The sequence below is a fragment of the Candoia aspera genome, chromosome 2 (genome assembly GCF_035149785.1).
Source record: "Candoia aspera isolate rCanAsp1 chromosome 2, rCanAsp1.hap2, whole genome shotgun sequence".
Lineage (NCBI taxonomy): Eukaryota > Metazoa > Chordata > Lepidosauria > Squamata > Boidae > Candoia > Candoia aspera.
In genome coordinates, this window is record NC_086154.1 from 12,315,648 (window position 1) to 12,343,547 (window position 27,900).

General features: G+C 49.1%; 3 protein-coding genes across 4 annotated transcripts in view; all 3 read left to right on the forward strand.

Annotated features, from left to right (window-relative positions):
* The window catches only part of LOC134492077 (zinc finger protein 850-like), a 67,029-nt gene that overhangs the window by 32,770 nt on the left and 6,359 nt on the right, over nucleotides 1-27,900 (forward strand). The gene's annotated exons all lie outside the window — the stretch shown is intronic.
* Nucleotides 39-12,747, forward strand: LOC134489871 (zinc finger and SCAN domain-containing protein 2-like). Its single transcript, XM_063292744.1, has 3 exons — nucleotides 39-128; nucleotides 512-852; nucleotides 11,059-12,747. The coding sequence occupies exons 1-3, from the start codon at nucleotides 39-41 to the stop codon at nucleotides 11,975-11,977; spliced, it is 1,350 nt and encodes a 449-aa protein (XP_063148814.1). The 3' UTR covers nucleotides 11,978-12,747.
* LOC134492177 (zinc finger protein 850-like) lies at nucleotides 16,148-24,002 on the forward strand. Of its 2 annotated transcripts, none has more exons than XM_063296366.1 (2): nucleotides 16,148-17,299; nucleotides 21,808-24,002. In XM_063296366.1, exons 1-2 carry the CDS (start codon nucleotides 16,329-16,331, stop codon nucleotides 23,312-23,314), a joined length of 2,478 nt encoding a protein of 825 aa, XP_063152436.1. In that variant the 5' UTR covers nucleotides 16,148-16,328; the 3' UTR covers nucleotides 23,315-24,002. The 2 variants fall into 2 exon arrangements, with proteins under 2 accessions (XP_063152436.1, XP_063152437.1); XM_063296367.1 differs by having other exon boundaries at nucleotides 16,148-17,330; nucleotides 21,671-24,000.

Below are 27,900 nucleotides of genomic sequence, written 5' to 3' on the forward strand. Positions count from 1 at the left end.
GGAAAATGATTTGGAGCTGCTAAGTGGGACACTTAGCTATGCAGAGGAATGGTCCTGATTTTGCTGAGTTCAGAAGACACCAAAGAATTCAAGGCTTGTTCATTGCAGAAACCCAATTCAGAGATCAGGTTATAATCCCCTTTCCCCCCCCCCAGTAGATCACTTTGCATATGATCCCTCTGCAGGAGGAGACCCAACAGCCAGGACCGGGCCAGGGGTGGGGAGGAAGCAAGAGGCTCTTTTGGCCTTAGGCACAAGCTCCGAGTGGGTTCACACTTAATGGTCTGCAAAGTTGTTATAACTTCAATATAAAATATTCCAAGCTGAATATTTTATATTCGAATTATATTTAATTCTCTCTTCCTTCCTCTCTCTTGCTCTTTTCTGATGCTCTATTGTTGTGCACATCTGTTACGATGTCCCATTTTATCATGGGCTGGAGCTGCAAACGCTTCTTTCCCTAAGGATTTATTGTGTAAGTTTGCCATTTTGGGGGCATTGCCCACTCTAGGGCTCCATCCTCTGGGATTCTCTCCATCCTCTGGGAGAGAAACTGCATGAGTGTCTGGATTGTGGGAAAAGTTTCAGTCAGAATTCACAGCTGGTGAGACACCAGAGGACTCACACAGGAGAGAAACCATATGAGTGTCCGGATTGTGGGAAGCCTTTCAATCAGAATTCCAACCTGGTGATGCACAAAAGGACTCACACAGGAGAGAAACCGTATGAGTGTCTGGATTGTGGGAAAAGTTTCAGTAAGAATTCCAGTCTAGTAATACACCAGAGGACTCACACAGGAGAGAAACCATGTATGTGTTTGGATTGTGGGAAAAGTTTCAGTCAGAATTCACAGCTGGTGATGCACAAGAGGACTCTCTGTAATGGTTGCCTAATCCCAAATACTCAGTCTCACAAGCCCGGGCTTAAAGATAACTGATTTATTAAAGGAATAGTATGCAAATACAGAGAAAGCTGAGAATGAGCAAAAGCGCGCCAAATACAAACTTAAAAGCCTTGCCTTCAATCCAGTCCCACCCCAAGCACCCGTCAGCAAGCACCCCCTCCGAGGTGCTAGGAACCGTTACACGCGCCTGGGAAAGTAACCTTGAACAGGATTGCAAACACAAACATACATTCCAAAGTAGCAAAATAAAGAGCACAGCAATAACAGAAAATACCAGGAAGCGTTCAAGCATGTAATACATGGATTAAAGGTTTGACATGTGAAACGTTACGATGTTAACAGAACATTGAAACGGTGAACATGACATATCGCCCCCCTAAAAACAATGCTAAGGAGCCGGCTTGTCCGGATAGGCAGAGTGAAAACGAGCAACAAGGTCGGGAGAGCGAACATCATGACTAGAAACCCATTCAGGATGAGGAAAATGTTTCCAACGGATGAGATACTGCAAAGTGGAGCGCTGGCGGTGTGAGTCAAGGATTTCCTTGACTTCGAAGTGTTGTTGGTTATCGATCATGATTGGAGGTGGTGGGGCTGGCTGAGGATGCCAGCGGTCCGACTGCAGGTACGGCTTGAGTAAGCTGCAATGGAAAACAGGATGCAAACGTTTAAGATTATGGGGCAGATCAAGTTTGAAAGTTACAGGGTTAATTTGTGCAATAATAGGGAAAGGACCGACAAATTTAGGACCAAGTTTTTTCAAGGGTTGTGGTGATTTGATGAATTTTGTGGATAGGTAGACTTTATGCCCCACAGCAAATGTAGGTTGGGGGGAGCGTTTAGCATCTGCATGCCTTTTATAGGTGGTTTGGGCATGGCACAGGGCTCGTTGAATGTTTTGCCATGAGTCTTGTAGGGTGTCAGCCCAGTCAGTGAGAGAGGCTGGCAGTGATTGTGGGTGCGGGAGTTCGGGTATTGGGACGAACTCCCGGCCAAATACAGTTTTAAAAGGAACTTGTCCAGTGCTTTGATGTACGGCGTTGTTATAGGCAACTTCAGCAAACGGAAGCAGGTCCACCCAGTTGTCTTGTTGATAATTGACGAATGCCCGCAAATATTGTTCTAGTGTTGAATTAACAGCTTCAGTAGATCCATCCGTCTCTGGATGCCACGCAGTGGAGAGGGCTTGTTCGGTGCCAATCAGTTTTAAAAATGCCCGCCAAAACTGTGACGTAAATTGTGAGCCCCTGTCACTCATCAAACGGGCGGGGATTCTGTGAAGACGGTACACGTGTACGAGGAATAGGCGTGCCAGCTGTTGCGCGGTGGGGATGGAAGCGCATGGGATAAAATGCGCTTGTTTTGAGAAAAAGTCCTTTACCACCCAAATGACAGTTTTTCGTTGACTGGGTGGGAGGTCGACAATAAAATCCATGGATATGTCCTGCCATGGGTAGGAAGGGGTTGCCACAGGTTGCAGAAAGCCTTGAGGCTTGCCAGTTTTGTGCTTGGTTGTTGCGCACACAGGGCAAGCGGTCACATAAGCTTTAAGGTCCTTCAGAAGAGTTGGCCACCAGAATTGACGTCTGATGAGGTGAAGGGTTTTAAGGTACCCAAAATGTCCAGCCAACTTATCGTCATGGCAGCGCTGGAGGATCGTCTTTCGTAAAGCCTCAGGGACATACAGACGATCGTTTCGCCAGGCAAAGTCCTCAGTAAAAGTTACAGTGTTTAAGTTCGCCTGTAACCAAGTGTCAGATTTCAGGTGGAAAAGCAACTGTTGTTTCAAGTCTGATGGAATTGGCAGACGCGCCGGACGGGAGGGAGGCGGAGTGGTCTGGCGTTGAGCCTGTTGCGCTCGCGTCTGACTGCGTGTCACAGCTGCCAAACTCAATTGCTTTTCAGTCCATACAGTACCCTGTACCGTTGGCCCAGGGCCAGCATCTTGAGGTCTGCGTGATAAAGCATCTGCTAAAAAGTTTTTCCTGCCTGGTATAAACTTGAGTGTGAAATCAAAGCGACTGAAAAATTCAGCCCATCGAAGTTGTTTGGGGCTGAGTTTTCGACTGGTGCTTAATGCTTCTAGGTTCTTATGATCACACTTCGAAAGGGTGGGAAGCCCCTTCTAATAAGTGACGCCAGGTTTCCAAGGCTGTTTTGACAGCAAACGCCTCTTTTTCCCAAACATGCCACCTTCTCTCTGTTTCTGTGAACTTGCGAGAGAGGTAGGCACAAGGTTTTAAAGTGGCAGATTCGTCTGCTTGAAGCAGAAGTGCTCCGATGGAGAAATCAGAGGCATCAACCTGCACTACGAAAGGTTTAGTTGGGTCAGGATGCTGCAAAATAGGTTCAGTGGTGAAAATCTGTTTGAGCACCTCGAATGCTTGTTGGCAAGCTGGGGTCCATTTAAGGAGCGCTCCTGGGTTCTTTGAACGTCGCGTATCCCCCTGAGCTTTAGTTTTTAATAGTTCAGTAAGGGGAAGGGCAGTTTCAGCAAAATTTTGGGCAAATGCCCTATAGAAATTGGCGAATCCAAGGAAACTTTGTAATTGCCGCCTGGTACGGGGAGGTTCCCATGCGAAAATGGCTTTAACCTTGGCAGGGTCCATCTCAATGCCCTTTGCTGAGATTCTATATCCCAGGTAATCAATTTGTGATTGATGGAAGGCACACTTGGGCAGTTTCGCATACAACTCTGCTTTTCTCAGTTTGGCAAGCACTTGACGCACCAAGTGAATATGTTCTGCCATGGTTTCAGTATAAATCAATACATCATCCAAATACACTAATGCCCCTTTAAATAGGTGGTCATGCAAGACCTCATTAATGAGTTGCATAAAAACCCCAGGTGCCCCAGACAAACCAAAAGGCAACACGTTGTATTGGAAAGCCCCGAGAGGACAGTTAAATGCTGTTTTCCACTCATCCCCTTCCCTTATGCGAATACGAAAATAGGCTTTCCTTAAATCCAATTTTGAGAAGATTTTGCCTCTGGCCAGATGTGATAACATATCTTTGATAAGGGGCAAAGGATATTTATTTAATATTGATACTGCATTGAGCCCGCGGAAATTGGTACATAGTCTCAAAGAACCATCCTTTTTTGGTCTAAAGAGAACAGGTGCCCCCACCGGGGAGTTTGCTGGCTCAATGAAACCCCTAGCTAGGTTTTTGTCAATGAATTCCCTCAGTGTAGCCAGCTCTTTAGGAGACATGGCATAGATTTTTGGGTGAGGTAATTTCGCATTGGGCAGAAATTCAATGGCACAGTCTGTCTTTCGGTGAGGCGGTAAGCGATCTGCTTCCTTCTCTCCAAACACATCTGCAAAATCTTGGTATTGCTTGGGCAATCCTTCTAGGGGTTCAAGTGTTTGTACAGTGGTGGTAGCCACCCGTCCACCCTCAATGTCCTCCAATAAGTCTTTTTCTGGTGCTTTATAAAATCCATCAGCAAACGTTACAGTTCTATGCAGCCAGTTGATAAAAGGGTTTTGTTGTATGAACCAAGGCATTCCCAAATGACTAAAGGACCCCCCACTGGAGCTATGACAAAAGGTAATTTCTCCCAATGGGTACCCATTTGCAAAGCCACCAGTCCTGTGGAGTGGGTGACTGCTTTTCCCCCAGCCATAGTTCCGTCCAATTGCGTGAAGATCATTGGCCGTTGCAAAGGGAACATGGGCAGTTCTAAGGCAGCTACAACATCGGGATGCATTAGCGAACGTGAACAACCCGAATCTAGCATAGCCCAGACTTCCACAGTTTTGGTTCTAGATCCCAATTTCAATTTGACAGTCAGTGTAGGAAAATTCCCACTCACCGAATCGTGGTCGCGCCCGGTTTCTTCCACCTGCCCAACGGTGCCCTTCAGAGCAGGTGGTAGCCTTTTCCTGCTGGCTGGTCGAACTGTAATTCCTCCTCCTCTTCCCCAAATGGGAGGTCTGAAGGGTCGACTTCTGCGCAGGCAGCCCTCATCTTACGCGGTAATGATGGCGATTTTCCCGACGATTTCCCTGGCCGTTCCTCCGGTCTGCGTTTCGGGCACGAAGTGGTACGATGCCCTTCCTTCCCGCATCTCAGGCATTGACCTTTCGCAAATCGTTGTTCTCTTTCTTCCTCCCAACTTTTCGTTTTAGGGCGGGTTGAAAATCCCATGGTACGAGCCCCTCTAGTTGCTCTGCCCTGCTTCAGTTCCTTGCTATGGGCGAACGTTTCTAGAGCGTTTTCCGCGCTGCCCGCCAACTGTATCCACCCATACAACATTTTGGGATCGTCCCGACACAAAGCCCACCGGAGGACTTCCGTCTCCAGTCCTTGTTTAAACATTTCCACTAAAGTTGACTGGGACCAATCTTCCACCTTCCCCGCCAGGGCTTTAAATTCCAAAGCATAGTTTGCGACGGAGAGGGTTCCCTGATAAAGTTTTTTCAGTGCCCTTTTCGATCTCTCTTGGGCCAAGGGGTCTTCAAAATGCCGTTTTAGTGCCCACAGAAACTCATCAAAGTCCTCTAACTCTGTAGCTTCTGTTTGGCATAACTGCACATACCAATCCGCTGCCCGCCCCTTTAGCTTGTTAGCAATAATATTAATTTTACCCTGTTTCGAACGAAAACTTCGCCCCCAATCCTCCATATAATGTCTAGCATTAGTAATGAAAAAAGGTAGCTTGGTAGGGTCGCCATCAAGCTTTACCCCAAACGGTGGAAGGGTTCTTATCAGCTCCGCCGGCTGTGATGGCTCCGCAAACGTCAACACACGTCGAGCCCCCAGTGGTGGCCGATCCCTGGTTGCTCTCGACTACCTTCCCCTCGATTGTCGGGAAGCCCGAGTCCTGCTTCTTCCCCTGAGTGACGGGGACCTCTCTCTCGGGTAAGCCAGTTGGGTGGGGTCTTCCTCCCAATCTTCCTGCAGGGACACCGACCCTCTGGGGATATCCTTCAGGAGGGCCACTATCATGTCCATTTTATCCTCTATTGCTTTCATGCGGGCAGGAGTGACAGGCTCTTCTAAGGGTCTAGTGGTCACTACCACCCTCGGTGATAAGGGGATTTCAGGTTCCCAGGATGGCTGTGGTGATTCCCTCCCCGTTCTTGCTTCCACGTCGGGCTGGAGTTCACCCCTTGTAGCACCCTGCACCACCAACAATAGATCATCCAATTGGGCATCCCGCCTCTCTCGACGCGCTGCCCTTTGGGCTCGCGAACTCAGAGCCACCAGGGTCTTTGTCGAGTCCGGCTCCTCTTTGCTCCCATCACTCTCGCGTAGTTGAGGTTCTGTCATCGCTAGCGCTCCCCTTTACCCAAACTTGGATGGGGCTAGCGGAAGATGATATAAATGATTCTCAGCTTTATGTAATGGTTGCCTAATCCCAAATACTCAGTCTCACAAGCCAGGGCTTAAAGATAACTGATTTATTAAAGGAATAGTATGCAAATACCGAGAAAGCTGAGAATGAGCAAAAGCGCGCCAAATACAAACTTAAAAGCCTTGCTTCCAACCCAGTCCCGCCCCGAGCGCTCGTTAGCAACCACCCCCTCCCAGGTGCTAGGATCCGTTACATGTGCCTGGGAAAGTAACCTTGAACAGAGTTGCAAACCCAAACATACATTCCAAAGTAGCAAAATAAAGAGCACAGCAATAACGGAAAATACCAGGAAGCGTTCAAGCATGTAATACACGGATTAAAGGTTTGACATGTGAAACGTTACGATGTTAACAGAACATTGAAACGGTGAACATGACACTCTCACAGGAGAGAAACCATATGAGTGTCCAGATTGTGGGAAAGATTTCAGACTTAGGTCTAGCCTTATAAATCATGTAGGTTTACACATAGGAGAGAAACCGTTCAAATGCCCAGACTGTGGACGGTGCTTCACAAACAATTCCTCCCTCAGCAGACACAAGAAAAGGCACATGAGGCAGAAAGTGATGAGTGTAGAGGAGGCTTGAATTTCACATCTCACGTACCTTTGGGCATCCCCCTGAAAAGTTAAGTATTTAATTTCTGGCCTGATTCTTTGTAGTCAAATATGTCTCAGTATTAGAGATGAGTGGGGGGAGAAAAGAAATGGAAAATGTTAGTTTGAGAAAGGCTAACTAAACATTTCTGGCTATCAGCAGAAGTTCCCAGTAAGCTGCTGCAGGTCTTAAAAGATACAAAAAAGATAGGTGCACTCAGATTTTATGAGAGAATCCGTTAGGGACAAGCGTGGCAGTAGTGTAAAGTTTCAGATGTAGAGGCTCTTCTGCCTTGCAGTTGAACAGGGCTTCTTTTTAAGTTTTCCCTAAGAATGCCTACAAGTAAAGGGTGGAAAATGATTTGGAGCTGCTAAGTGGGATTTTAGCTATGCAGATCAATGATCCTGATTTTGCTGAGTTCAGAAGACACCAAAGAATTCAAGGCTTGTTCATTGCAGGAGCCAATTCAGAGATCAGGTTATAATCCCCTTTTCCCCCCTAGTAGATCACTTTGCATATGATCCCTCTGCAGGAGGAGACCCAACAGCCAGGACCAGGCCAGGGGTGGGGAGGAAGCAAGAGGCTCTTTTGGCCTTAGGCACAAGCTCCGAGTGGGTTCACATTTAATGGTCTGCAAAGTTGTTATAACTTCAATATAAAATATTCCAAGCTGAATATTTTATATTCGAATTATATTTAATTCTCTCTTTCTTCCTCTCTCTTGCTCTTTTTTGGTGCTCTATTGTTGTGCACATCTGTTATGATGTCCCATTTTATCATGGACTGGACCTGCAAACGCTTCTTTCCCAAAGGATTTATTGTGTAAGTTTGCCATTTTGGGAGCATTGCCCACTCTAGGGCTCCATCCTCTTGGATACGGATGGTGTCAGTGCTTTTATATGAAGATCCATCCTGCAGCCAGGACTTTTCTCCTAGAAGATACAGATGGAGAAGCCCTGCTCAGGACCGCCAGTCTCTTGCTCTCGTCCCGTTCTTGAATTTCTCCCCATATTTAGCGGTTGGTTCTGTAGTGTTGCCCGAAGATTGATCAGTTCTATTCAAAATATGTCCTGCATTCTGTGAAGAATTCCCTTCTTGTGATTAAACAGAGAAAAAACTTCTTTAATTGGCTTTTCTCTTTTGTAAAGGAGCCATTGCACTTTTTCCTCTCTTTTTATGTTTTTTTTTCCTTTAAAGCCATTGTGAGCCAGCTTCCACATTCCCCAGCAATCTCGAGGGAGGAGGGCCTCTCCCAAAGCTTGTATTCGTGACGCTGTAAGCAGCAGGGAGCGTTAATGCAGAGAGGATTGGTGACCAGACAGAGGTGCCAATGGGGGCAGAGATGAAAATAATCGATGGCTGTTTGAAGCCTCCCTCAGCACTAAATACGTAGCTGCCAACCAAACCGGACGTTGATATTGGGCCATGTAGCCTCCTCTTGACTTTCGTGGTCCCTCCTCCGCTGAAATCTCTGCAAATTAGTGCCATTAGTGATAGAGAAGATGTTCCCATGTCAGTTTTCCCCCCCCTTATTGGTGATCGTGGTTGGGAAAGAGGGTTGCACGAAATTCCCTCTGCTCGATTGGCGATGTGACCTGGAGCATTGTGGTGGAGTCCCACGGTGCCCGTGCCGAATGTCATTTCAGCCTTGGGGACACTCAATTCTACTGGTGGAAAAGGGGCGTCAGCTTGTTTTTAGGGTGCAGCCCCCTTTTAAAGATGGAAACCCTGAAAACGGGAGAAGGAAGCCAGGAGAGCGACTGTCCTGCTCAGAACAAGGGATTCTCCGCATGTTTTGGGGAGAGCCGAGTTGGTCTGTGGCAGCCCCAAAGCTGAAGGCATCGAAGAGCAGCTTTTCAGACTGAGCCAGGCGTTTGAGTGCAACTGGTGGGACAGAGAAGGTGCTGCAGACTCCTCCTGACATAATGTCTGGGGTTAGAGATTGAGCACAAGCCAGGATCGCCAGCCAGTAATGCCAGGGGCAGAGGATGGTGGGTGTTGTAGTCCAAGGGCACCTGCAGGACTGTCTCGCCCTCCATAGTGATGAATTACTAATTGGCAGTGTAAGTGCAGATTAGGGCATGCAACTTTCGTTTTCAATCTCAATCTCAGTCTCTTTTGATCCTTTGGCTTTCCTGGTGGGAGGGCGTGATGGGGTGATGCCCTCTTACCGGGCCCGATCAGGACACTTTGGCATTGCTCAGCCCCACCGCCGCCCCCTCCCCACCCGGCTTAAGTGAAGAGATTAAACGCAGAGAGCTTCTCCTTTCGACCTAGAGAAGAGAGAGCAGACAAGCTGAGGGAGGGAGGAAAAGGGAAACGTGGTCGAAGCCGCTTCCTGCCCCACCCACTGCCCTTCCCAGTGTCCAGCCGCTCTTGCGTACCTGGGCTGCACAATCCCACCCCCAGTGGGAAGGGGCACGGAAGGGGTGCCAGGTGGGCATCTATCTTCCAAGAGGGCGATTGGATCCTGAACGGAGGGGGGTGCAATCAGGAGGAGGAGGGGGGAATCCCCAGGTGCAAGAAGGGAAGGGAGGAGTCCTTGGGGGTGGGGGAGTAGATGGGCTGTTACCAGCGCTGCCCCCCACCCCTGCTCGGCTTCTGATTCCCCGCCTTATTCACGAGGTTTTCCGCTTGTCCTCCGGAGCTGCTGCTTCTGCAGACGGCCCTCTGCTCTCCTTGAAATCCACCCTCTGAGCCCCCCTCGCCCCTCCAGCTCCCAGCACGAGGCTGCCTGGGGTTTTCCGGAAGGTTGGGGACTACCGTGCCCACCTTCCCTTGTCCCTGCCTGGGTGATGAGGTCCCAAAGGCCTGGAGGGGCAGTAGAGGAGGATCTTCGGTTCAGAGGGCAGGGAGGTTGGAGGTGCCCCCTCCGTGGGCGTGAACCGTGCTCGGCGGAGGCAAGGTCATCTTGCTCAGTTGCAGTGGCAATGACTACACCCTCGGGATACCCGACAGAACAGGTTAGCGATAGATCATCGTGCAGAAAATCTACTGATCGGATGGCTCGGAGTCGGAAAGGACTTGATGGCACAGAATCCATCAAAAAATCTCGCCAGCACCTTAAGGTAGAGATCGCAGGAGTGTGTTTTGCAGCCCCGTGTCGCCAGAGGGCGCTCTGGAAACACGCAACCCCCGCGCCTGGAAAGCTGTCAGTAGAGTAGCGGCGTCTGTGGCTGCTGAGGACCGACATCCGACGGGAGGGGGAGCGGGGGAGCTGGAAGAATAGAGTATAGGATTGCTAGAGGGGATGCGGGAAGAGAGGCGGAGGGCAGGGGAACTTCCTGTTCCGGCTCCCTCCTGGTGGGAGATCGGCGCGGAGGAGCGCTGTGTGGTGTTCCCGGGGTTGGTCGGAGCAGCCGCGGCCGGAAGGTGAGCGGAGGACGGGCGGGAGGAGAGTCCGGGAGCGAGCGGGGCTGCCTGGTTTCCTCCGCGGGGGGGAATCGGATGAGCAACTCCGCTGCAAAGTGCCAGCTGTGTGTGTTTCTGTCTTTCTCTCTGTGTGTGTGTGTCTGTGTGTGTGTCTGTGTGTGTGCGTGTGTGTGTGTGTGTGTGGAATCCGTCCCCAGCACTTGCAGAGATCCTTGATGATAACCCTGCTCAGTGCTCAGAATCTGTGGCTGACCCAGGCCAAAAAGTGAATGTCTGGATTGGAACGTGGATCTCGCTAGTCTTCCGCGTGTCAAATGAATCATAATGAAAGGTAGAGGTTAATCTGGCCTTTTGGTACTTTGCTTTTCCATTGTAATGTATGCTTTTTGTTGTAGTTGCTTTCACACGTTGTTCAGCCGTTTTATAAACAATAATAAAACTTAATGCTTTTATGTAATCTTATAGACAAAAGGGATGCCAGTAAGAGCCTTCTGGACATTTGAGAATCAGGAGGAGCATTAAACAGGAAAGCACATCAAGCCAGGAATCAAAATCTTTCCACTTCCTGCAGAAAAGCACAAAACCCTTCTCCTTCCCCAGGAGATGAGGGAGAGGAAAAGAGGAAGAGTGTTTTGAGCTGCAAAAATTGAGTATGTTGAACTCAAGGAAACCTTACTTGGAGAAGTCAAGGGGGACAGTTTCCAAATTCAGAAAAAGACAGAACTATGTGGGAGAAGTATAGATTGTAGATCACAGCTGATTATTCAGGAGAGGATGCACACCAGAGAAAAGCCATACAAATGCTCCAAATGTGGCAAAAGCTTTGGTTGCAATAGCTCCCTGGTGATTCATCGAAGGACCCACACTGGAGAGAAGCTAAAGCAGTGCTCTCAATGTGGCAAAAGCTTTAGCAGGCACGCCAGCCTGGTGCATCACAGGAGGACTCACACAGGAGAGAAACCGTATGAGTGTCTGGATTGTGGGAAAAGTTTCAATTGGAATTCCAACCTGGTAATTCACCAGAGGACTCATACTGGAGAGAAACCGTATGAGTGTCCAGATTGTGGGAAAAGTTTCAGTCAGAATTACAACCTGGTGAGACACCAGAGGACTCACACAGGAGAGAAACCGCATGAGTGTCTGGATTGTGGGAAAAGTTTCAGTCGGAATTCCAACCTGGTGAGACACCAGAGGACTCACACAGGAGAGAAACCATATGAGTGTCTGGATTGTGGGAAGCCTTTCAATCAGAATTCCAACCTGGTGATACACCATAGGACTCACACAGGAGAGAAACCATATGAGTGTCCGGATTGTGGGAAGCGTTTCAGTCAGAATTCACAGCTGGTGATGCACAAGAGGACTCACACAGGAGAGAAACCGTATGAGTGTCTGGATTGTGGGAAAAGTTTCAGTAAGAATTCCAGTCTAGTAATACACCAGAGGACTCACACAGGAGAGAAACCGTGTATGTGTTTGGATTGTGGGAAAAGTTTCAGTCAGAATTCACAGCTGGTGATGCACAAGAGGACTCTCACAGGAGAGAAACCATATGAGTGTCCAGATTGTGGGAAAGAGTTCAGACTTAGGTCTAGCCTTATAAATCATGTAGGTTTACACGTAGGAGAGAAACCGTTCAAATGCCCAGACTGTGGACGGTGCTTCACAAACAATTCCTCCCTCAGCAGACACAAGAAAAGGCACATGAGGCAGAAGGTGAGGAATGTAGAGGAGGCTTGAATTTCACATCTCATCTACCTTTGGGCATCCCCCTGAAAAGTTAAGTATTTAATTTCTGGCCTGATTCTTTGTAGTCAAATATGTCTCAGTATTAGAGATGAGGGGGGGGGGGAGAAAAGAAATGGAAAATGTTAGTTTGAGAAAGGCTAACTAAACATTTCTGGCTATCAGCAGAAGTTCCCAGTAAGCTGCTGCAGGTCTTAAAAGATACAAAAAAGATAGGTGCACTCAGATTTTATGAGAGAATCCGTTAGGGACAAGCGTGGCAGTAGTGTAAAGTTTCAGATGTAGAGGCTCTTCTGCCTTGCAGTTGAACAGGGCTTCTTTTTAAGTTTTCCCTAAGAATGCCTACAAGTAAAGGGTGGAAAATGATTTGGAGCTGCTAAGTGGGATTTTAGCTATGCAGATCAATGATCCTGATTTTGCTGAGTTCAGAAGACACCAAAGAATTCAAGGCTTGTTCATTGCAGGAGCCAATTCAGAGATCAGGTTATAATCCCCTTTTCCCCCCTAGTAGATCACTTTGCATATGATCCCTCTGCAGGAGGAGACCCAACAGCCAGGACCAGGCCAGGGGTGGGGAGGAAGCAAGAGGCTCTTTTGGCCTTAGGCACAAGCTCCGAGTGGGTTCACATTTAATGGTCTGCAAAGTTGTTATAACTTCAATATAAAATATTCCAAGTTGAATATTTTATATTCGAATTATATTTAATTCTCTCTTTCTTCCTCTCTCTTGCTCTTTTTTGGTGCTGTATTGTTGTGCACATCTGTTATGATGTCCCATTTTATCATGGACTGGACCTGCAAACGCTTCTTTCCCAAAGGATTTATTGTGTAAGTTTGCCATTTTGACAGGGACGCGGTGGCGCTGCGGGTTAAACCGCTGAGCTGTCGATCGGAAGGTCGGCGGTTCGAAACTGCGCGGCGGGGTGAGCTCCCGTTGCTCGTCCCAGCTTCTGCACACCAAGCAGTTCGAAAACATGCAAATGTGAGTAGATTAATTGGTACCGCTTCGGCGGGAAGGTAACGGCGTTCCGTGAGTCATGCTGGCCACATGACCCGGAAGTGTCCTATGGACAACGCCGGCTCCAAGGCTTTGAAACGGAGATGAGCACCGCCCCCTAGAGTCGGACACGACTGGACTTTACGTCAAGGGAAACCTTTACCTTTACTTTGCCATTTTGGGAGCATTGCCCACTCTAGGGCTCCATCCTCTTGGATACGGATGGTGCCAGTGCTTTCATATGAAGATCCATCCTGCAGCCAGGACTTTTCTCCTAGAAGATACAGATAGAGAAGCCCTGCTCAGGACCACCAGTCTCTTGCTCTCGTCCCGTTCTTGAATTTCTCCCCATATTTAGCGGTTGGTTCTGTAGTGTTGCCCGAAGATTTATCAGTTCTATTCAAAATATGTCCTGCATTCTGTGAAGAATTCCCTTCTTGTGATTAAACAGAGAAAAAACTTCTTTAATTGGCTTTTCTCTTTTGTAAAGGAGCCATTGCACTTTTTCCTCTCTTTTTATGTTTTTTTTTCCTTTAAAGCCATTGTGAGCCAGCTTCCACATTCCCCAGCCATCTCGAGGGAGGAGGGCCTCTCCCAAAGCTTGTATTTGTGGCGCTGTAAGCAGCAGGGAGCGTTAATGCAGAGAGGATTGGTGACCAGACAGAGGTGCCAGTGGGGGCAGAGATGAAAATAACCAATGGCTGTTTGAAGCCTCCCTCAGCACTAAATACGTAGCTGCCAACCAAACCGGACGTTAATATTGGGCCTTGTAGCCTCCTCTTGACTTTCGTGGTCCCTCCCGCGCTGAAATCTCTGCACATTAGTGCCATTAGTGCTAGACAAAATGTTCCCATGTGAGTTTTTCCCCCCTTACTGGTGATCCTGGTTGGGAAAGAGGGTTGCACGAAATTCCCTCCGCTCGATTGGCGATGTGACCTGGAGCATTGTGGTGGAGTCCCACGGTGCCCGTGCCGAATGTCATTTCAGCCTTGGGGACACTCAATTCTACTGGTGGAAAAGGGGCGTCAGCTTGTTTTTAGGGTGCAGCCCCCTTTTAAAGATGGAAACCCTGAAAACGGGAGAAGGAAGCCAGGAGAGCGACTGTCCTGCTCAGAACAAGGGATTCTCCGCATGTTTTGGGGAGAGCCGAGTTGGTCTGTGGCAGCCCCAAAGCTGAAGGCATCGAAGAGCAGCTTTTCAGACTGAGCCAGGCGTTTGAGTGCAACGGGTGGGACAGAGAAGGTGCTGCAGACTCCTCCTGACATGATGTCTGGGGTTAGAGATTGAGCACAAGCCAGGATCGCCAGCCAGGAATGCCAGGGGCAGAGGATGGTGGGTGTTGTAGTCCAAGGGCACCTGCAGGACTGTCTCGCCCTCCATAGTGATGAATTACTAATTGGCAGTGTAAGTGCAGATTAGGGCATGCAACTTTCGTTTTCAATCTCAATCTCAGTCTCTTTTGATCCTTTGGCTTTCCTGGTGGGAGGGCGTGATGGGGTGATGCCCTCTTACCGGGCCCGACCAGGACACTTTGGCATTGCTCAGCCCCACCGCCGCCCGCTCCCCACCCGGCTTAAGTGAACAGATTAAACGCAGAGAGCTTCTCCTTTCGACCTAGAGAAGAGAGAGCAGACAAGCTGAGGAAGGGAGGAAAAGGGAAACGTGGTCGAAGCCGCTTCCTGCCCCACCCGCTGCCCTTCCCAGTGTCCAGCCGCTCTTGCGTACCTGGGCTGCACAATCCCACCCCCAGTGGGAAGGGGCACGGAAGGGGTGCCAGGTGGGCATCTATCTTCCAAGAGGGCGATTGGATCCTGAACGGAGGGGGGTGCAATCAGGAGGAGGAGGGGGGAATCCCCAGGTGCAAGAAGGGAAGGGGGGAGTCCTTGGGGGTGGGGGAGTAGATGGGCTGTTACCAGCGCTGCCCCCCACCCCTGCTCGGCTTCTGATTCCCCGCCTTATTCACGAGATTTTCCGCTTGTCCTCCGGAGCTGCTGCTTCTGCAGACGGCCCTCTGCTCTCCTTGAAATCCACCCTCTGAGCCCCCCTCGCCCCTCCAGCTCCCAGCACGAGGCTGCCTGGGGTTTTCCGGAAGGTTGGGGACTACCGTGCCCACCTTCCCATGTCCCTGCCTGGGTGATGAGGTCCCAAAGGCCTGGAGGGGCAGTAGAGGAGGATCTTCGGTTCAGAGGGCAGGGAGGTTGGAGGTGCCCCCTCCGTGGGCGTGAACCGTGCTCGGCGGAGGCAAGGTCGTCTTGCTCGGTTGCAGTGGCAATGAGTGCACCCACGGGACACCCGAAATAACAGGTTAGCGATAGATCGTCGTGCAGAAAATCTACTGATCGGATGGCTCGGAGTCAGAAAGGAATTGGTGGCAGAGAATCCATCAAAAAATCTCGCCAGCACCTTAAGGTAGAGATCGCAGGAGTGTGTTTTGCAGCCCCGTGTCGCCAGAGGGCGCTCTGGAAACAGGCAACCCCCGCGCCTGGAAAGCTGTCAGTAGAGTAGCAGCGTCTGTGCTTGCTGAGGCCCGACGGGAGGGGGAGCGGGGGAGCTGGAACAATAGAGTATAGGATTGCTAGAGGGGATGCGGGAGGAGAGGCGGAGGGCAGGGGAACTTCCTGTTCCGGCTCCCTCCTGGCGGGAGAGCGGCGCGGAGGGGCTCTCTGTGGTGTTCCCGGGGTTGGTCGGAGCAGCCGCGGCCGGAAGGTGAGCGGAGGACGGGCGGGAGGAGAGTCCGGGAGCGAGCGGGGCTGCCTGGTTTCCTCCGCGGGGGGGAATCGGATGAGCAACTCCGCTGCAAAGTGCCAGCTGTGTGTGTTTCTGTCTTTCTCTCTGTGTGCGTGTGGGTGTGGGTGTGGGTGTGTGTGTGTGTGTGTGTAGAATCCGTCCCCAGCACTTGCAGAGATCCTTGATGATAACCCTGCTCAGTGCTCAGAATCTGTGGCGGACCCAGGCCAAAAACTGAATGACTGGATTGGAACGTGGATCTCGCTAGTCTTCCGCGTGTCCAATGAATCATAATGAAAGGTAGAGGTTAATCTGGCCTTTTGGTACTTTGCTTTTCCATTGTAATGTATGCTTTTTGTTGTAGTTGCTTTCACACGTTGTTCAGCCGTTTTATAAACAATAATAAAACTTAACGCTTTTATGTAATCATATAGACAAAAGGGATGCCAGTCAGAGCCTTCTGGACATTTGAGAATCAGGAGCAGCATTAAAAAGGAAAGCAAACCAAGCCAGGAATCAAAATCTTTCCACTTCCTGCAAAAAAGCACAAAACCCTTCTCCTTCCCCAGCAGATGAGAGAGAGGAAAAGAGGAAGAGTGTTTTGAGCTGCAAAAATTGAGTATGTTGAACTCAAGGAAACCTTACCTGGAAAAGTCAAGGGGGACAAGTAGAGATTGTAGATCACGGCTGATTATTCAGGAGAGGATCCACACCAGAGAAAAGCCATACAAATGCTCCAAATGCGGCAAAAGCTTTACTTGCAAGAGCTCCCTGGTGGTTCATCGAAGGACCCACACTGGAGAGAAGCTAAAGCAGTGCTCTCAATGTGGCAAAAGTTTTAGCAGGCACGCCAGCCTGGTGTATCACAGGAGGACTCACACAGGAGAGAAACCGTATGAGTGTCCGGATTGTGGGAAAAGTTTCAGTCAGAATTCCAACCTGATGAAACACGAGAGGACTCACACAGGAGAGAAACCATATGAGTGTCCGGATTGTGGGAAGCGTTTCAGTCAGAATTCACAGCTGGTGAAACACGAGAGGACTCACACAGGAGAGAAACCGTATAAGTGTCCGGATTGTGGGAAAAGTTTCAGTCAGAGTTTCGACATGGTGAGACACCAGAGGACTCACACAGGAGAGAAACCGTATGAGTGTCCGGATTGTGGGAAAAGTTTCATTCGGAATTCCCACCTGGTGATACACCAGAGGACTCACACAGGAGAGAAACCATATGAGTGTCCGGATTGTGGGAAATGTTTCAGTCAGAATTCCCAGCTGGTGATACACCAGAGGACTCACACAGGAGAGAAACCATATGAGTGTCTGGATTGTGGGAAAAGTTTCAGTCGGAATTCCCAGCTGGTGATACACCAGAGGACTCACACAGGAGAGAAACCATATGAGTGTCTGGATTGTGGGAAAAGTTTCAGTCGGAATTCCCAGCTGGTGATACACCAGAGGACTCACACAGGAGAGAAACCATATGAGTGTCCGGATTGCGGGAAAAGTTTCAGTCGGAATTCCAACCTGGTGATACACCAGAGGACTCACACAGGAGAGAAACCATATGAGTGTCCAGATTGTGGGAAAGAGTTCAGACTTAGCTCTAGCCTGATAAATCATGTAGGTTTACACATAGGAGAGAAACCGTTCAAATGCCCAGACTGTGGACGGTGCTTCACAAACAATTCCTCCCTCAGCAGACACAAGAAAAGGCACATGAGGCAGAAGGTGAGGAATGTAGAGAAGGCTTGAATTTCACATCTCATCTACCTTTGGGCATCCCCCTGAAAAGTTAAGTATTTAATTTCTGGCCTGATTCTTTGTAGTCAAATACGTCTCAGTATTAGAGATGAGGGGGGAGAGAAAAAAAATGGAAAATGTTAGTTTGAGAAAGGCTAACTAAACGTTTCTGGCTATCAGCAGAAGTTCCCAGTAAGCTGCTGCAGGTCTTAAAAGATACAAAAAAGATAGGTGGACTCAGATTTTATGAGAGAATCCATTAGGGACAAGTGTGGCAGTAGTGTAAAGTGTAAAGATGAAGAGGCTCTTCTGCCTTGCAGTTGAACAGGGTTTCTTTTTAAGTTTTCCCTAAGAATGCCTACAAGTAAAGGGTGGAAAATTATTTGGAGCCGCTAAGTGGCATTTTAGCTCTGCAGATCAATGATCCTGATTTTGCTGAGTTCAGAAGACACCAAAGAATTCAAGGCTTGTTCATTGCAGGAGCCAATTCAGAGATCAGGTTATAATCCCCTTTTCCCCCCTAGTAGATCACTTTGCATATGATCCCTCTGCAGGAGGAGACCCAACAGCCAGGACCAGGCCAGGGGTGGGGAGGAAGCAAGAGGCTCTTTTGGCCTTAGGCACAAGCTCCGAGTGGGTTCACATTTAATGGTCTGCAAAGTTGTTATAACTTCAATATAAAATATTCCAAGTTGAATATTTTATCTTCGAATTATATTTAATTCTCTCTTCCTTCCTCTCTCTTGCCCTTTTTTGGTGCTGTATTTTTGTGTACACCTGTTACGACGTCCCATTTCATTATTGGCAGGAGCTGCAAACACTTCTTCCGTTAAGGATTTATTTTGTAGGTTTTCCATTTCTGCGGCATTGCCCACTCTAGCGCTCCATCGTCTTGGATATGGATGGTGCCAGTGCTTTCATATGAAGATCCATCCTGCAGCCAGGACTTTTCTCCTAGAAGATACAGATGGAGAAGCCCTGCTCAGGACCGCCAGTCTCTTGCTCTCGTCCCGTTCTTGAATTTCTCCCCATATTTAGCGGTTGGTTCTGTAGTGTTGCCCGAAGATTGATCAGTTCTATTCAAAATATGTCCTGCATTCTGTGAAGAATTCCCTTCTTGTGATTAAACAGAGCAAAAGCTCCTTTAATTGGCTTTTCTCTTTTGTAAAGGAGCCATTGCACTTTTTCCTCTCTTTTTATGTTTTTTTTCCCCTTTAAATCCATTGTGAGCCAGCTTCCACATTCCCCAGCAATCTCGAGGGAGGAGGGCCTCTCCCAAAGCTTGTATTCGTGACACTGTAAGCAGCAGGGAGCGTTAATGCAGAGAGGATTGCTGACCAGACAGAGGTGCCAATGGGGGCAGAGATGAAAATAACCAATGGCTGTTTGAAGCCTCCCTCAGCGCTCAATACGTAGCTGCCAACCAAACCGGACGTTAATATTGGGCCTTGTAGCCTCCTCTTGACTTTCGTGGTCCCTCCCGCGCTGAAATCTCTGCACATTAGTGCCATTAGTGCTAGACAAAATGTTCCCATGTGAGTTTTTCCCCCCTTACTGGTGATCCTGGTTGGGAAAGAGGGTTGCACGAAATTCCCTCCGCTCGATTGGCGATGTGACCTGGAGCATTGTGGTGGAGTCCCACGGTGCCCGCGCCGAATGTCATTTCAGCCTTGGGGACACTCAATTCTACCGGTGGAAAAGGGTCATCAGCTTGTTTTTAGGGTGCAGCCCCCTTTTAAAGATGGAAACCCTGAAAACGGGAGAAGGAAGCCAGGAGAGCGACTGTCCTGCTCAGAACAAGGGATTCTCCGCATGTTTTGGGGAGAGCCGAGTTGGTCTGTGGCAGCCCCAAAGCTGAAGGCATTGAAGAGCAGCTTTTCAGACTGAGCCAGGCGTTTGAGTGCAACTGGTGGGACAGAGAAGGTGCTGCAGACTCCTCCTGACATAATGTCTGGGGTTAGAGATTGAGCCCAAGCCAGGATCGCCAGCCAGTAATGCCAGGGGCAGAGGATGGTGGGTGTTGTAGTCCAAGGGCACCTGCAGGACTGTCTCACCCATCTTCCATACCAATGAATTAGTAATTGGCAGCTGTACATGCAGATTAGGGCATGCAACTTTCGTTTTCAATCTCAATCTCAGTCTCTCTTGATCGTTTGGCTTTCCTGGTGGGAGGGCGTGATGGGGTGATGCGCTCTTACCGGGCCCGACCAGGACACTTTGGCATTGCTCAGCCCCACCGCCGCCCGCTCCCCACCCGGCTTAAGTGAACAGATTAAACGCAGAGAGCTTCTCCTTCCGACCTAGAGAAGAGAGAGCAGACAAGCTGAGGGAGGGAGGAAAAGGGAAACGTGGTCGAAGCCGCTTCCTGCCCCCTTTCGACCTAGAGAAGAGAGAGCAGACAAGCTGAGGGAGGAAAAGGGAAACGTGGTCGAAGCCGCTTCCTGCCCCACCCGCTGCCCTTCCCAGTGTCCAGCCGCTCTTGCGTACCTGGGCTGCACAATCCCACCCCCAGTGGGAAGGGGCACGGAAGGGGTGTCAGGTGGGCATCTATCTTCCAAGAGGGCGATTGGATCCTGAACGGAGGGGGGTGCAATCAGGAGGAGGAGGGGGGAATCCCCAGGTGCAAGAAGGGAAGGGGGGAGTCCTTGGGGGTGGCGGAGTAGATGGGCTTTTACCAGCGGTGCCCCCCACCCCTGCTCGCCTTCTGATTCCCCGCCTTATCCATGAGGTTTTCCGCTTGTCCTCCGGAGCTGCTGCTTCTGCAGACGGCCCTCTGCTCTCCTTGAAATCCACCCTCTGAGCCCTCCTCGCCCCTCCAGCTCCCAGCACGAGGCTGCCTGGGGTTTTCCGGAAGGTTGGGGACTACCGTGCCCACCTTCCCTTGTCCCTGCCCGGGTGATGAGGTCCCAGAGGCCTGGAAGAGCAGTACCGTAGGATCTTCGGTTCAGAGGGCAGGTAGGTTGGAGGTGCCCCCTCCGTGGGCATGAACCGTGCTCGGCGGAGGCAAGGTCGTGTTGCTCGGTTGCAGTGGCAATGAATACACCCTCGGGATACCCGACAGAACAGGTTAGCGATAGATCGTCGTGCAGAAAATCTACTGATCGGATGGCTCGGAGTCAGAAAGGAATTGGTGGCAGAGAATCCATCAAAAAATCTCGCCAGCACCTTAAGGTAGAGATTGCAGGAGTGTGTTTTGCAGCCCCGTGCCGCCAGAGGGCGCTCTAGAAACACGCAACCCCCGCGCCTGGAAAGCTGTCAGTAGAGTAGCAGCGTCTGTGCTTGCTGAGGCCCGACGGGAGGGGGAGCGGGGGAGCTGGAACAATAGAGTATAGGATTGCTAGAGGGGATGCGGGAGGAGAGGCGGAGGGCAGGGGAACTTCCTGTTCCGGCTCCCTCCTGGCGGGAGAGCGGCGCGGAGGGGCTCTCTGTGGTGTTCCCGGGGTTGGTCGGAGCAGCCGCGGCCGGAAGGTGAGCGGAGGACGGGCGGGAGGAGAGGCCGGGAGCGAGCGGGGCTGCCTCCTTTCCTCCACGGGGGGGAATCGGATGAGCAACTCCGCTGCAAAGTGCCAGCTGTGTGTGTTTCTGTCTTTCTCTCTGTGTGCACGTATGTGTGTGTGTGTGTGTGTGTGTGTGTGGAATCCGTCCCCAGCACTTGCAGAGATCCTTGATGATAACCCTGCTCAGTGCTCAGAATCTGTGGCTGACCCAGGCCAAAAAGTGAATGTCTGGATTGGAACGTGGATCTCGCTAGTCTTCCGTGTGTCAAATGAATCATAATGAAAGGTAGAGGTTAATCTGGCCTTTTGGTACTTTGCTTTTCCATTGTAATGTATGCTTTTTGTTGTAGTTGCTTTCACACGTTGTTCAGCCGTTTTATAAACAATAATAAAACTTAACGCTTTTATGTAATCTTATAGACAAAAAGGATGCCAGTAAGAGCCTTCTGGACATTTGAGAATCAGGAGCAGCATTAAAAAGGAAAGCAAACCAAGCCAGGAATCAAAATCTTTCCACTTCCTGCAAAAAAGCACAAAACCCTTCTCCTTCCCCAGCAGATGAGAGAGAGGAAAAGAGGAAGAGTGTTTTGAGCTGCAAAAATTGAGTATGTTGAACTCAAGGAAACCTTACCTGGAAAAGTCAAGGGGGACAGTTTCCAAATTCAGAGAAAGAGAGAACGATGTGGGAGAAGTAGAGATTGTAGATCCCGGCTGATTATTCAGGAGAGGATCCACACCAGAGAAAAGCCATACAAATGCTCCAAATGTGGCAAAAGCTTTACTTGCAAGAGCTCCCTGGTGATTCATCGAAGGACCCACACTGGAGAGAAGCTAAAGCAGTGCTCTCAATGTGGCAAAAGCTTTAGCAGGCACGCCAGCCTGGTGTATCACAGGAGGACTCACACAGGAGAGAAACCGTATGAGTGTCCGGATTGTGGGAAAAGTTTCAGTCAGAATTCCAACCTGATGAAACACGAGAGGACTCACACAGGAGAGAAACCATATGAGTGTCCGGATTGTGGGAAGCGTTTCAGTCAGAATTCACAGCTGGTGAAACACGAGAGGACTCACACAGGAGAGAAACCGTATAAGTGTCCGGATTGTGGGAAAAGTTTCAGTCAGAGTTTCGACATGGTGAGACACCAGAGGACTCACACAGGAGAGAAACCGTATGAGTGTCCGGATTGTGGGAAAAGTTTCAGTGTTAACTCCACCCTGTTGATTCACCAGAGGACCCACACAGGAGAGAAACCATATGAGTGTCCGGATTGTGGGAAAAGTTTCAGTCAGAGTTTCGATATGGTGAGACACCAGAGGACTCACACAGGAGATAAACCGTATGAGTGTCTGGATTGTGGGAAAAGTTTCAGTCAGAATTCCAACCTGGTGATACACGAGAGGACTCACACAGGAGAGAAACCATATGAGTGTCCTGATTGTGGGAAGCATTTCAGTCAGAATTCCGTCCTGGTGAAACACGAGAGGACTCACACAGGAGAGAAACCGTATGAGTGTCCGGATTGTGGGAAGTGTTTCAGTCAGAATTCACATCTGGTGATGCACAAGAGGACTCACACAGGAGAGAAACCATATGAGTGTCTGGATTGTGGGAAAAGTTTCAGTGTTAACTCCACCCTGTTGATTCACCAGAGGACCCACACAGGAGAGAAACCATATGAGTGTCCAGATTGTGGGAAAAGTTTCAGTCAGAGTTTCGACATGGTGAGACACCAGAGGACTCACACAGGAGATAAACCGTATGAGTGTCCAGATTGTGGGAAAAGTTTCATTCGGAATTCCCACCTGGTGATACACCAGAGGACTCACACAGGAGAGAAACCATATGAGTGTCCGGATTGTGGGAAAAGTTTCATTCGGAATTCCCACCTGGTGATACACCGGAGGACTCACACAGGAGAGAAACCATATGAGTGTCCGGATTGTGGGAAAAGTTTCATTCGGAATTCCAACCTGGTGATACACCAGAGGACTCACACAGGAGAGAAACCATATGAGTGTATGGATTGTGGGAAAAGTTTCAGTCGGAATTCCAACCTGGTGATACACCAGAGGACTCACACAGGAGAGAAACCATATGAGTGCCCGGATTGTGGGAAATGTTTCATTCGGAATTCCGACCTGGTGATACACCAGAGGACTCACACAGGAGAGAAACCATATGAGTGTCCAGATTGTGGGAAAGAGTTCAGACTTAGCTCTAGCCTGATAAATCATGTAGGTTTACACATAGGAGAGAAACCGTTCAAATGCCCAGACTGTGGACGGTGCTTCACAAACAATTCTTCCCTCAGCAGACACAAGAAAAGGCACATGAGGCAGAAGGTGAGGAATGTAGAGAAGGCTTGAATTTTACGTCTCATCTACCTTTGGGCATTCCCCTGAAAAGTTAAGTATTTAATTTCTGGCCTGATTCTTTGTAGTCAAATATGTCTCAGTATTAGAGATGAGGGGGGAGAGAAAAAAAATGGAAAATGTTAGTTTGAGAAAGGCTAACTAAATGTTTCTGGCTATCAGCAGAAGTTCCCAGTCAGCTGATGCAGGTCTTAAAAGATACAAAAAAGATAGCTGCACTCAGATTTTATGAGAGAATCCGTTAGGGACAAGTGTGGCAGTAGTGTAAAGTTTCAGATGTAGAGGCTCTTCTGCCTTGCAGTTGAACAGGGCTTCTTTTTAAGTTTTCCCTAAGAATGCCTACAAGTAAAGGGTGGAAAATGATTTGGAGCTGCTAAGTGGGATTTTAGCTACACAGATGAATCATCATTATTTTGCTGAGTTCAGAAGACACCAAAGAATTCAAGGCTTGTTCATTGCAGGAACCCAATTCAGAGATCAGATTATAATCCCCTTTTCCCCCCTAGTAGATCACTTTGCATATGATCCCTTTGCAGGAGGAGACTCAGCAGCCAGGACCAGGCCAGGGGTGGGGAGGAAGCAAGAGGCTCTTTTGGCCTTAGGCACAAGCTCCGAGTGGGTTCACACTTAATGGTCTGCAAAGTTGTTATAACTTCAATATAAAATATTCCAAGTTGAATATTTTATATTCGAATTATATTTAATTCTCTCTTCCTTCCTCTCTCTTGCTCTTTTTTGGTGCTGTATTGTGCACACCTGTTACGACGTCCCATTTCATTATTGGCAGGAGCTGCAAACGCTTCTTTCCCTAAGGATTTATTGTGTAAGTTTGCCATTTTGGGGGCATTGCCCACTCTAGCGCTCCATCCTCTTGGATACGGATGGTGCCAGTGCTTTCATATGAAGATCCATCCTGCAGCCAGGACTTTTCTCCTAGAAGATACAGATGGAGAAGCCCTGCTCAGGACCGCCAGTCTCTTGCTCTCGTCCCGTTCTTGAATTTCTCCCCATATTTAGCGGTTGGTTCTGTAGTGTTGCCCGAAGATTTATCAGTTGTATTCAAAATATGTCCTGCATTCTGTGAAGAATTCCCTTCTTGTGATTAAACAGAGAAAAAGCTTCTTTAATTGGCTTTTCTCTTTTGTAAAGGAGCCATTGCACTTTTTCCTCTCTTTTTATGTTTTTTTTTCCTTTAAAGCCATTGTGAGCCAGCTTCCACATTCCCCAGCAATCTCGAGGGAGGAGGGCCTCTCCCAAAGCTTGTATTCGTGACACTGTAAGCAGCAGGGAGCGTTAATGCAGAGAGGATTGGTGACCAGACAGAGGTGCCAATGGGGGCAGAGATGAAAATAACCAATGGCTGTTTGAAGCCTCCCTCCGCGCTAAATACGTAGCTGCCAACCAAACCGGACATTAATATTGGGCCTTGTAGCCTCCTCTTGACTTTCGTGGTCCCTCCCCCTCTGAAATCTCTGCAAATTAGTGCCATTAGTCATAGAGAATATGTTCCCATGTGAGTTTTCCCCCCCTTATTGGTGATCCTGGTTGGGAAAGAGGGTTGCACGGAATTCCCTCCGCTCGATTGGTGATGTGACCTGGAGCATTGTGGTGGAGTCCCACGGTGCCTGTGCCGAATGTCCTTTCAGCCTTGGGGACACTCAATTCTACTGGTGGAAAAGGGGCGTCAGCTTGTTTTTAGGGTGCAGCCCCCTTTTAAAGATGGAAACCCTGAAAACGGGAGAAGGAAGCCAGGAGAACGACTGTGTAACGGTTGCCTACTCCAAAATACTCAGTCTCAAAAGCCCGAGCTTAAAGATAACTGATTTATTAAAGGAATAGTATGCAAATACAGAGAAAGCTGAGAATGAGCAAAAGCGGGCGAAATACAAACCAAATACTCTCGCTTCAAACCCAATCCCGCCCCTCACCCCAGCATAGCAACCACCCCCTCCCAGGTGTTAACAACCGTCCCACATCGGCCTGGGAAAGTAACCTTGAATACATGTCATAACCCAAACACACATTCCTGCATAGCAGCATGGAGATTACAGCCCGGCACGGCTGAAATTCCCCTCCCCGCCAATGGCAGACATGGAACAGGAAAGTGACATTTGAAACGTTACGATGAATTCAAACCATTGAAACGAGGAACATGACATATCGCCCCCGTAAAAGAAAATGCTAAGCAGCCGGCTTGGCCGGATAAGCAGCATGAAATTTAGCAACCAGGTCCGTAGAGCGGACATCATGAGCGGCGACCCACTCAGGATGTGGAAAATGCTTCCAACGAATGAGATATTGTAAGGTAGACCTCTGGCGTCGAGAATCGAGAATTTCGTTGACTTCAAAGTGTTGCTGGTTATCAATCATAATCGGTGGGGGAGGTGATTGTTGGGGATGCCAGAGGTCGGACGGGAGAAACGGCTTGAGTAAGCTGCAATGAAAAACAGGATGCAAACGTTTAAGATTATGTGGCAAATCCAATTTATAGGTCACAGGGTTTATTTGTGCAACAATAGGAAAAGGACCAACAAATTTAGGACCCAGTTTCTTGGAGGGCTGTGGTGATTTGATAAACTTTGTGGAGAGATAGACTTTATCTCCTACTTTAAATGGAGGTTGGGGGAGCGCTTTGCATCCGCATGTTTTTTATAAGAGGATTGGGCATGGTGCAGTGCTTGTTGAATTTTTTGCCAAGAGTCTGTCAGATTCTGTGCCCAATCAGTTAGCGATGAAGGCAGAGATTGTGGGTGCGGGAGTTCCGGTATGGGGACTAAATCACGGCCGAACACAGCTTTAAAGGGAACCTGGCCAGTGCTTTGATGAACGGCGTTGTTATAAGCAACTTCAGCAAAGGGAAGCAGGTCCACCCAGTTGTGTTGTTGATAATTAACAAATGCACGTAGATATTGTTCCAGTGTGGAATTAACAGCCTCAGTAGATCCATCAGTCTCCGGATGCCACGCCGTAGAGAGGGCTTGGGTGGTTCCTACCAGTTTCATAAATGCCCGCCAAAATCGTGATGTAAATTGTGAGCCTCTGTCACTCACCAAACGGGAGGGGCTCCCGTGAAGGCGGTACACGTGTACGAGAAATAGGCGGGCCAGCTGTTGCGCAGTGGGAATGGACGCGCAGGGGATGAAATGAGCTTGTTTGGAGAAGAAGTCTTTAACCACCCAAATCACTGTTTTACGTTGACTGGGGGGTAGGTCAACTATAAAGTCCATGGAGATTTCCTGCCAAGGATAGGCAGGGTTAGCCACAGGTTGCAGCAAGCCTTGGGGTTTTCCAACCTTGCGCTTAGTCGCCGCACAAACAGGACAGGCGGCTACATAACCTTTAACATCCCTGATGAGAGCTGGCCACCAAAACTGCCGTAGGGTGAGATGGAGGGTCTTAAGGTACCCAAAATGTCCAGCCAGTTTATCATCATGACAGCGCACCAAGATCGTCTTTCGTAAAGCCTCCGGTACGTAAAGACAATCATTTTTCCAGTCAAAGTCCCCATCAAAAGTAACAGTGTAAGTTTGCTTGCAACCAAGTATCAGATTTCAGGTGGAGAAGAAACTGTTGTTGCAAATCGGAGGGAATTGGCAAACGTCCTGGACTGGAAGGAGGAGTAGTGGCTGGCCGGTGAGCTGGGTGGGTGCGCGTCTGACTGCGCGTCACCGCAGCCAAGCCCAATTGTTTTTCAGTCCACACTGTACCCTGAACTAGTGCCTCAGGGCCAGAATCTTGGGGTCTGCGGGATAAGGCGTCTGCCAAAAAGTTTCTCTTCCCCGGAATGAACTTAAGAGAGAAATCAAAACCGCTGAAAAATTCAGCCCATCTGAGTTGCTTGGGGCTGAGTTTCCGACTAGTGCTTAAGGCTTCTAGGTTTTTGTGGTCAGTCCAAACTTCAAAAGGGTGAGAAGCCCCCTCTAGTAAGTGGCGCCAAGTTTCCAAGGCTGCTTTTACCGCAAACGCCTCTTTTTCCCAAACATGCCATCTCCTCTCTGTCTCCGTAAACTTGCGAGACAAATATGCACAGGGTTTCAAACTGCCCGACTGGTCGGCTTGGAGCAAAAGGGCTCCGATAGAGAAATCGGAGGCATCGACCTGCACCACAAACGGTTTAGTCGGGTCGGGGTGCCTTAGGATGGGTTCAGTTGTAAAGAGCTGTTTGAGCGCGTCAAACACCTGTTGGCAGGCTGGAGTCCACTTAAGTAGCGCGCCTGGATTTTTTGAACGCCGCGTATCCCCCTGAGCTTTAGTTTTTAGTAAGTCAGTGAGGGGGAGGGCAATTTCCGTGAAATTTTGGGCAAATGCCCGATAGAAATTGGCGAAGCCAAGGAAACTTTGTAATTGGCGTCGCGTGCGTGGGGGTTCCCAGGCAACAATGGCTTCAATTTTAGCAGGGTCCATTTCAATGCCCTCTTCTGAAATCCTGTAGCCCAGATAATCAATTTGCGACTGATGAAAAGCACATTTTGACAGTTTAGCATACAACTCAGCCTTTCGCAGTTTAGCAAGCACTTGACGCACCAAGTGAATATGTTCTGCCATTGTTTCAGTATAAATCAATACATCATCCAAATATA